Raw genomic sequence first — 11,186 nt, 5'->3', positions numbered from 1 at the left:
TCAAGATTTCTGAAGAATCCTGCTAAGTTCACCATATGCTGCTGCATATCTCACAACAATCACAACTCTTCTTTGTCTAGTAATAGTAGTCAGGTCACAAATAAAACCTTACATGATAATAACAAATGTACTAGTCATGCTGTTTGTTCTTCTACTTCTGATGCTATATCTACTAAACATGGTGTAGACCTATTGTGGCATAATAGACTTGGCCATGTGCCTTTTGTGAAAATGAGAAAAATACTGACCATTCCAGCCAGTTTCTCAAACAAACAACCTTTTATGTGTACAATCTGTCCTATGGCAAGACAAGAAAGATTGCCTTTTAGTCAAAGTGTCACACTCTAATTCCATTTTTGAACTTCTTCTTGTTGATATATGGGGTCCTTATCATACACCTACCCATGACAATTACAAATATTTCATCACTATAGTAGATGATTTTAGTAGATCAACTTGGACTCATTTATTGAGTACCAAGAGTAATGCCTTACAAGTTCTCAAAAACTTTGTGAATATGACAGAAAACCAATTTCAAACCACAATCAAAATTGTTAGATCAGATAATGGACTAGAGTTTAATAACAACGAAACCAAGTTATTCTTTCAATCCAAAGGTATAATCCATCAAAAGAGTTGTCCATATACACCCCAACAAAACAACATAGTGGAAAGAAAGCATAAATACTTATTAGAGACAGTAAGAGCTCTTCTATTCCAATTAAAGCTTCCCATAAAATACTGGGGGAATGTTTACTTACAGCAACACACCTTATAAACAGACTTCCTTCAGTCTACCTGAAGAATAAATGTCCTTATGAAGTTTTATATAAGAGAAAACCAAATTATAGTCAACTTAGATCTTTTGGTTGCTTGTGCTATCCAACATTACCCAAAGTTCGGAGGGATAAACTACAACCTAGAATCACTTTGTAGGTTACCCTTTTGGAATAAAAGGATACAAAGTGATGAGTCTTGCCACAAAAAGGATACATATGTCTAGGGATGTAGTATTTCATGAAAATCTGTTTCCTTTCACATTAACTTCAGACAAATATGTTTTTCCTTCTATTCCTAGTACAGTCTCTACAAATGACAGAACAGTTTCTTCAAATGATTTTAATGATTGTATTGATTCAATATTTGATAGCACTTTGGTAAATCAAAATACAGATGTGCATCCTACTTCTTCAAATTTATCACCTAATCCTCCATCTCATAATGAACATCACTCACATAATACTTTATCACCTTCTCCTCCTACATTACTGCACAGAAGATCACAAAGGGAAAGCAAGATCCCTTCACATTTGAAAGATTACATTTGTTCAATCCCTATCCTAAAAACTCCTATTCCTACCACAGAGTCTATTCCCATTCACAAAGATTTATCTTTGAATGCCATGTTCACCAAACATCATCACATTACTCCCAATGATATTACATCTGTTAGTCAAGCACTTGTTGAAAACATTTGTCATGATAGTGAGCCTTTATCTTATGAGGAGGCAGCCTTAAGTCTTGCATGGAAAAATGCCATGATGCAAGAGTTTGATGCACTTTATGCAAATAATACTTGGGATCTTGTGAGATTACCTGCAGGAAAACAAGCAATTGGATGTAAATGGGTGTATAAAGTGAAGCATAAATCTGATGGTAGCATTGAAAGGTTTAAATCCAGACTGGTAGTTAAAGGCTACACTCAACAAGTTGGTATAGATTATACAGAGACCTATTCTCCAGTGGTAAAAATGACCACTGTGAGGACCTTGATTGCATGTGTTGTTAAAAGGGATTGGGAGATGTTTCAGCTTGATGTGAACAATGCTTTTCTTCATGGTGATCTTCATGAGGAAGTATACATGAAACTACCACAAGGATTTGCTGTGAATTATTTGAGCTTAGTGTGCAAGCTCAACAAGTCTCTTTATGGTCTAAAACAGGCTAGTCGACAATGGTATGCCAAGTTGAATGAAGCCTTATCACTCAGAGGATATGTACATTCACATCATGATTACTCACTATTCTACAGAAAGGTTGATGCATTAGTTGTTTTTGTTGCAGTCTATGTTGATGATGTTATTCTCACAGGTGCAGACACTACTTGGATTACACAATTAAAGGCTTACTTGGATGGTACTTTTAAGATTAAGGATCTTGGTCGATTGCATTATTTTCTGGGATTAGAGATACTTGGCATACCAGGAGGGGTACTTGTCTCCCAGAGGAAGTTTGTATTAGATTTGCTAAAAGAATATGACTGTTATAGTCATAGTTCTCTTACATCTCCTCTTGATCCAAATATCAAACTAAGGGCCAAAGAACTCCATTATCTGATCCTACATACTACAGAAAATTAGTGGGAAAATTGAATTTTCTTACCAACACTAGACTGGACATAGCATTCAGTGTTCAAGATTTGAGCCAATTCATGCAAAATCCTAGAGCTCCACATCTGTAGGCAGCATTTCATCTTCTTAGGTACTTGAAACAAGATCCAACTCTGGGCCTTCACTTATCCAAAGATCCTGATTGCTCAATCAAAGCATATTGTGATTCAGACTGGGCATCTTGTCCAGACTCAAGAAGATCAGTCAGTGGTTATTTGGTTTTACTTGGAAACAGTCCAATCAGTTGGAAATCAAAGAAGCAGGAAACCATCTCACTATCTTCTGCAGAAGCAGAATATAAATTCATCAGGAAGGTTGTAGGTGAATTGGTTTGGCTTCACAGGTTGACAAATAAGCTAACTATATCTGATTCTTCACCAATCCCTGTCTTTTGTGATAGCCAGTCTGCTATCCACATAGCTCACAATCCTGTTTTCCACGAGAGAACCAAACATATTGAAGTCGACTGTCACTTCGTACGCAATAAACTTCAGGAGGGGCTCATTTCATTACATCATATCTCCACTACTGAACTGCTAGCAGACATACTCACAAAGGCCCTTCCTGGAGTTAAATATTCAGCATTACTCAACAAGTTGGCTGTAAGATCATCACTGCCAACTTGAGGAAAGGATTAACAATATAATTATGATAGCTTGTTAGTTATGTTAGTTAGAATGTTAGTTAGATGTCACATCAAGTTAGTTAGAGTTTTGAAAGTTAGTCACACATTTTACATTTTACATCTTTGTATTTGTTAAACACAAAACTCCAATTCTCTTGTATATATATTGAGGGAATTAATACAAAAAAGGAAGCTTTTCCATTTTCTCCAAATCAGTATTTCTAATGCCTTCTTCTTCTTGTTAATCGACTGCCATGGCTTCATCTTGTTTTGGTGTAGATCACCATTGTTGCTAAATAGAAATTGGGGAAGGATTATTTTTTTTCCTTTTTTTTTTTGGTTAAAAACATAACTTTTTTTTTGAATTGTTATATTATGGGTCTATATTACATGTTTTTTTTATTGGTTAATATGCCACATCAATCACGAGTGTATGACACACTCTTTATATTTAGTTGATCATCAGAAATGTTTGATAGAAATTTTTTTTTACTAATAAAGATGTTCAATTGAATTAAGTCTAAGATAAAATTTCTAGTGAATTACGTGGGGGCTTTAACTTTAGACTTCTTAATTATGCCCAGATTTTTAGCTCATATTTTAATATAAAAAGATAAAAAAATAAAATAAAAATCAAGTTACAGTACCAGTTCATATGTGCCTTGCCTTCATGTGCTTGCATTCTATTTCCATTTTTTTCTTCTTTTTGTTATTGTGTTAAGTTGGTATGATCCATTTCTCCGTTCTAATCGTTTCATCTTGGTTTCTTTGCATAATTCTCTTGGACCGAGTCCTCCGGACTCGTTTTTGCCTTGTATTTCGAGTCAGGGTTGAAACCCAATGCCTTTCCTACTTCTCGAGTCCGCCTTCTATATATTCGCGAAGCCATTACAGGTCTCGGAGACCCAGCCTAATGCTGGAAAATCAGCTTGTTCAAATCCCAAGGAATGGACTCATTACATGTTTTGGAAAGCTCCAAAGGGGTCGTATGCCTTCTGTATACACTAGTATACAATAATCATATGCATGATATATAAGAATAGGGACTAATATACGGGAAATATAAATGCAAAAATACAGAGATGAGGTAAAATACAGGTGTTCGAAAGCAGGAGATACATGGAAAGAGTTTTATATGTTCTGATATACACTGATAATACAGTCTCTGTATACAAAAACGGGATTGGGTTAAAACCTAAAAACTTGCAGCGAAATTGGCCCAAGAAGGGGCACAATTTCATTATCTCTTTCACTCTCCTAATTGTTTTGATTATGTTGACTAATTTCATTTAACTCTAACTTTAGAATTCGTAATTAACTTACTTAATTTCATTACCTCTTTCACTTCTTTATATTGGTTTACTATTTAAACATATTTTGCAATCATTTATTTTTATGTCGAGTATACCAGTCAAATCTATGTTCTTCAAATATATATTCTTTAATATTTTTCACTTAACTATTTTACTATAATTGAAATTGTTTTAAGTTAGGCGAAAATTTTAATTAAAAAATGGCTTTTCATGCTCAAATGAATCATATTGGTTTAAATTTTCGAAAATTAATTAAATAAACTATTTTAGTCTAGTTTTTTGTTAAAATTTTAATCATTTGTAATTTAAGTCAAACGTTCCTAGAAGATCCTCTTATCTTGAAAATTAAAAATTATTCTTTGTTAAACTGTTTTTACAAATTAATCTTTTCCAAAAATAAAATAGTAAAAAATATTATTAACTTAAGCCGTAGGATAACCACATGTTAGTGGATGCTTCAAGTGCCCTAAAAACCTTCTTGAAGCGTAAATAAGAATCTCTTGCCCATTTTCTCTAAATTTATTAAGATTTAATCTGTCAAGATCTTTTTAAATTATGTTTTCTAATTTCTTTAAAAAAAATTAAGTGGCGACTCTTTTCTAAGTATTTTTCTTAAATTGTTTTATACTTAGAACATTTCAAAGTGATTTTTCTAAGGATAAATAAACTATGGCATAAAAGAAATCCCGACTCTGTTGGGGATTTAATAGGTTCTAACCATACTAGACTTAGGTTAATTATTAAGTTTTTAGCATATGTTACTTGCTTGCTTTATTTTTCATGCCTAATATTTTATTTTTCATGCTCATGTGATATAATTATTTTGTTTATCTAAATTGTTTATTTGTTACCGCTTTATATAAATTGTTTAGTTGATTACTTCTTTATAAACTGTCATTTCGTTAACATTTCTCCACTTCATGGAAATTCACACTATCACACGTACACGCCAGGTGTGCTTTGCGCACCTGCAAACATCTTTCAAAATTTTCAAAGTTGGAAGAGTTGGCATATGCGCGGGGTGTCCAAATCTTTTTCTGTATGACCGCGTAGCCTCCTTACTCGAGTTGTCCACTCAGGATCCTTGTGTCTAGAAAACCAAATCTTAGAAAATATAATATAGAGCTAAACCACCCCTCAATTTAAGTCATGCATGCATATACCTTACGGGGATCGATCTTGCATGTCGATCCCACATTTAAGAAGTCCACCTTTATGTTGACAGGTTTCACGACCCAAAAACCAAAAGCATATTTTTTTTAATGTGACAATGATAGACGAATCCAAACCTAATTTTGACATAGTGAGTTCGATTAGCTGAAAATTTGGGTGTCTTTGTTGTCACAAATTAATGGCTTGGATCAATCTATCAAAATCACATTATGTTTGACGTTTTGGCCTACCTTTCACATAAAAAGGTCACAAATCTAGCATGTGATATAAATTATTTGTTTGTTGCTTGATATAATTGTTATGTGTTGTGATGTGTCATTTAGTATAAAGCAGAATTAATCTATTTTTTAGAGCACTCTAAGCATATATTAAAATTCACAACAACAAAGTCTGTGAAGTGTCATTCAAGTTTCTCAGAAATATTTTAATCTTTTACTCCAAAAATCTCTACATTTTTATTTCATCTGTCACAGGAAAGTCGAGTTGCTATAATGTCTAGAAAAGGCGTCAACACACCAAATCGACCTATTACTTTGGTTAATGACGGAAAAACTAAAGAGTCAATGTTCAAAAAAATTATCGAGACTAAAGAGAGGATAGTTGCAGCCAAAAAAGACTTGGAATACTTGACCAAACTGAACGGTTGCTACGAGAGAGAATTATTGAGGTTGATAAGGAAACAACCTCAGTGAAAAGAAAGATTGCAAAAATCGATCAAAAGATAATTAATATCACTAAAGCAACTGCAAGGATCCTCGAAAGTGAACGGGAAGCTAAATTTTGGGAATGCTTCTTCCATGAGGGAAAAAGGGAAAGCAAAAGAAGGTTCAAATGATGAGAGCACCGGATCGTCACCCTACGGCAAAAAAGAAGTTTGGGGTTGATTTAGGTTCATGTAATCCATCTCTCATGTTCGTCATTTTGTTTTTAAGTTTATTCGTAGTCAAGAACTAGGCGTGACTTGAGCCCATAAGGGGTACGTAAGAAGCTCTTTTCGAACCTAGTCTCTCTCTCAATTTTGGGAAGGGTATGTTTAAGTTATCTTATGTAATTTGAATTATGTCGGGCCTGATTTTATTGATGGATACGTAGACAGCCTAATTAAGGTTCAATCCCTGTCTTTTTAATTTTTATTCTCCTTTATTAGTGAAAGATTATGAATAGTTTCATCTACAAAGCATATGAATAAAAAAAAAAATTTGTTTTGTGTGTTTGTGTGTGTTGTGTTTTGTAGTGGTCCTAGTACGTTTGGTGTAGGGTGTGAGTTTGCGTGTGTGGAGTGGAAGTGTGGTAGAAAATGGGGATGAAAATGTGGTTGTGGGGTTGTGGTTAAGTGGTGGTGAGGGTAATGGGTAGGTTACTTTTTTTTTTAAAAAAAAATTGTTGTTAATAAATAAAAATATAATAATAATAAGTAATTGTTTTGAAATTAATAAAAATAGAGAATTAAATAGCTAGATCAAAAAATATAATCAAAATATATTTACTAAATTTGAATAAAATAAAAATAATATGTACTTTAAAGTGTGACTCTATTTTTATTATTTTCAAATTTTTAAAAATAAACTTAATAAAATAAGATAAAAATTAAAATATTTAATTTAGATTTATAAGATATTAAAACTTTAAAAATAATGATAAATTTCAATTCGATAAAATATTACGTGTATACAATATTAAGAAAAATTCATAATTAGTTAGCAATATCATATTCATAAAGTTGCACATAGAACAAATAAACAGACACTATAGAAGCATTAAACTGTAAAATCAAATGTAAACGGTAAGATATTATTTATTTTACTGTTTGTGATATATTTTATCTATTTTTTTCTCTTCTATATAAAATACTAGTATGAACTGTATATTGTTATAAGTTTGCAGATACGAGTCTAAAGGTAAATATTGTTGAATCCTGAGGACAATTTTGTGCACAACGCAATCTGCATTTAATGAAAATCCAAAGTTAGCAATAAAAATGTTAGAGAAAGAAACTTGAGCACTAGTTGACAGATAAAACCAAAAGGTCTTTACTTTTTAGTTTCAATACTTTATTTCAATGTAAAATTGGGGACATGGACTTTTTAGCTATCAATAAAAAAAAAAAAAGCTAGTTGGACAAAATGTCAGCCAAGATACTACGTAATCAAATTTATCATGTTATCTTTTTCAAGAAAGCAGAAACAGTAGAATGCAGGTGTTAGCTCACTACATGCAAAATCTTGTCTTTGACTCTGTCACCTTGGTATTTATTGTATCAGGACCTCCATTTCTTGTGAAGTTAAGAGTAACATGACCTGTACCAAACAGGTGAACAACAAAGGAAAAATACCATTTAGCTTTTTTGTTCTGCAATAGGATAAATATAGAGTAAAAGTGTCACATGATTGCCCTCTGGATGACTTCTTCATATACTGTGTTAGATGTAGAATGATCGTCATGGTTTGTTGGTGTAGGTGGTCGGATATGTAATCTGACAAAATAGGAACTCCGTGCTCTCGATAAAGCAACATAAAGCTGACCATGTGAGAACACAGGTTCTCGCAAGTAAACTCCGACAAAGTCTAAAGTCTGACCTTGTGCTTTATTTATAGTCATAGCAAAGCATAATCTAATGGAAAATTGTGTTCTTTCAAATTGAACATGAACTTTTTCATCTTCTGATGATAGCAACGGTATTCTTGAAATGAACACATGTGTATTTTTAAAATCGCCGGTGGTAATTTTATCACTAATAACATGACTTTTTAAAATCAGAGCATGTCAATCGGGTGCCATTACATAAACCTTCACATGGATTTAGATTTCGTAATAATATGATTGGACAATTTATTTTTAGGCGTAATATATAAGGGGGCAAATGAAGTCTTCTCTCTTTCCATATCGTACAGCAGGAAGAGTTTGTCTGAAATCACCTCCTACGACTACAACTTTTCCACCAAATAATGCATTTGTATCCATCAGATCTTTTAACCGCAAATTGAGAACTTCCACCGTTTTTCTTTTAGCCATGAAACTTCATCCCAAACAATCAATTTTGCTTCACGAATTAAAGTTGCAAGTGAGCTTTCTTTACTTATATTGCAACTTGAATTTTCATCCAGATCAATTGAAATTTTAAAACGTGAATGTGCTGTACTTCCACCTGGAAGAATAGAAGCAACAACACCAGAGGTAGCCGTTGCTAAAGCTACATATCCCATAGATCGTATAGTTGCTAATAAGACACGATATAAGAAAGTTTTCCATGTACCTCTTGGACCATCTATAAAAAATGCTCCTGGTTTGTTTGAAAATATTCTCTCTGTGATCATATTATATGCAATCATTTACTTTTTGTTCAACTTCTTGTGTAAAAGAACATCGTCTTCGCTAACAGTGATAAATCTCTCAAAATGAACATCCTTTGCTTCTCTTGATGCTGCAGAAGATCGGATATTCTCTGGAATGAGCTCGTATTCATTTATATCATGGTCCATAGAATGCAAAATCTCATTAATATGATTCAAAGCCTGATACTGAATTTCTTTTTTTCCAATAGTCTGTAACATTTTATAGTCTTCGACTATTGAATCTTCAAATTGCTCCCATAATTTTCTTGGGTTGACAGGAACACAATAAACCAATAGTGTAGCAAATAAGCGCCTTAAACTATGGGCATCTGATAACTGGCAGCTTCAGACATACAGTCTACGAAGCTGTTATCACAAAGTAATAATCCTCTTTTCTCCACAGATTCTCTAAAAGTAGTACAACGCTCTCCATCCACTGTTAGAAGATCCTCGTATGATGTTGGCGCTCGAACATGCATTAAAAGTAATCGAAGATAATATTGTTTTCCCTCTGTAGGGTGGCATGTCATAATTCGTCCAACAACACAATGTTTTTTCCTACTTGCCCAAAATTTGCCACTGGATAACCACACAAAATACTCAGGGAACTGTTTGTACAGTAAGTTGAGTTCAATATCATATTTGTCAGTTTTGTTCATATAGAAAAATTCAGTTAACATTGTTTTTCTCATCGTTGGATTGTTCAGAATTGAATTTATATCTGTATTGCTCTTAAAAGAAACAAATTGTTGGCCTTGAAGGTGTAACTGAAGGCGATAAATGCTGGGAGACATTTCATTTATAGCAAAACCAAAGAGACACCATACATCCTCTGGAGGAGAAATCCACCTAGCCGATCGATATTCCTTTACCTCATCTATCTCTATGGGTGCATCATTATTTTGTACAGAAAAAGCAATTTTGTCATGGCCATTACAAATGTATTTGTAGAGATACTTCACAACTTTGATGTCGGAGCAAACTTCAACATTTATATGGCAGTTGAATTTTCCAAGTAAATACGGATTGTATGGAACCACCCAAGAGTTATCTAAGTATTGCTGTCTCACTTTCACAATTTCTCCTATATTTCGTCTTTTATAAATTGGATAAGAATCGCTTCCTTTTGATGTTTGATCAGCAATCTTTTTGGGATAACCCTTTTTTTGTGCAAGAATTTATTGAATTTAAACTACCACAAGGACCAAGCATCATATGCTTAATGACAAGCCTGCGTAAATCTGATTCTGTATTTTCATCTGGTAATTCTGCTCTAATTATATCATCATATGCCTCTGCTGTTAATAGTTTGTGCTCATTACTCAATATAATAAGGAAATGAGCATGGGGTAAACCCCGTTTCTGAAACTCGATAGTGTACATATAAGCAACAACCTTTCCAAAGATATTTCGCTCGAGTATATCCGTTTTCAATTCTTCTACTTTAGCTCTGAATATTCGGCTAATCAGATCAGGCCTATTTTGTACCTCATCACTTGACGATAGATGTTCTTTTAATTTTGGCCAAGATGGATTACATGTCATAGTTATAAATAGATCAGGCTTTCCAAAATTTTGAACTAATGCGATAGCATCCATATAACGTTGGCGCATATCTCTAGGTCCACCTGTAAAGGAATTTGGTTGAAATGTTTGTTTTCCAACACTAGAAGCATCTCGTTCACCAAGTCTTAAAACATCAAAAAGTCCTTGTAGTATACTCATTCTGAACAAATCTTGATTAAATGAAACAAAGTCCAATATCGGTGTTTCTAGTGTTATGTATGCATCAACAACATATTGTTGTAATAATCTTCCTATATGCAAAATTTCATCTTTGTCATCATTTCTCATTTGAAGTTTATAACAATAATATTCTCGAACCGAAACTGCATCTCTTTTACTGTTTCCTTTTTGTAAAACCTGGTCTTCCATATCAAGGTATCCATCAGTAAAGGCAAAAATTTTTATACTCGGCAACTGGTCAAACTCAGACAGAGGAAGATTTCTACAAATATTTTGTAGACAGTGAGATTTTTTAATATCACAATGCCAGCCACCCTGTCCGTGCGAAAATAATAATGGATACTGCAAAGGGTCATGACACACAAAATAATAGCTGACTCTCTGTGTTTTGTCGAAGTGTATAAATTTGAACATCTGGTGCATGAGTAGTACAATTATCATTTTCATCGACCCATATTGCTGCAATTTCTATAGTAGTAGGTAGGTTATATACTCCTTGGTCCAATCCAGCATCACATTTTAGTGCTATGTGGAAATTTTACAAGTTCGGTATGCTTGCTAGAGATCGGAGAAACATTGAGAAATGGATTATCTCTGAGTATGTTCA

The 11,186-nt window shown here is 33.4% G+C and overlaps 1 protein-coding gene across 1 annotated transcript; it reads right to left on the bottom strand.

The window, feature by feature from the left end:
- Positions 1-9,147: 9,147 nt before the first annotated feature.
- LOC101251360 (uncharacterized) lies at positions 9,148-10,768 on the bottom strand. The gene is made up of 2 exons (XM_004252097.2): positions 10,030-10,768; positions 9,148-9,917 (listed from the first exon to the last, which is right to left on the bottom strand). The coding sequence occupies exons 1-2, from the start codon at positions 10,766-10,768 to the stop codon at positions 9,148-9,150; spliced, it is 1,509 nt and encodes a 502-aa protein (XP_004252145.2).
- Positions 10,769-11,186: the final 418 nt, after the last annotated feature.

Source organism: Solanum lycopersicum, chromosome 12 (assembly GCF_036512215.1).
Source record: "Solanum lycopersicum chromosome 12, SLM_r2.1".
Lineage (NCBI taxonomy): Eukaryota > Viridiplantae > Streptophyta > Magnoliopsida > Solanales > Solanaceae > Solanum > Solanum lycopersicum.
Note: the sequence above shows the minus strand (reverse complement) of the source record. Positions and strands in the feature narration are given on the sequence as shown.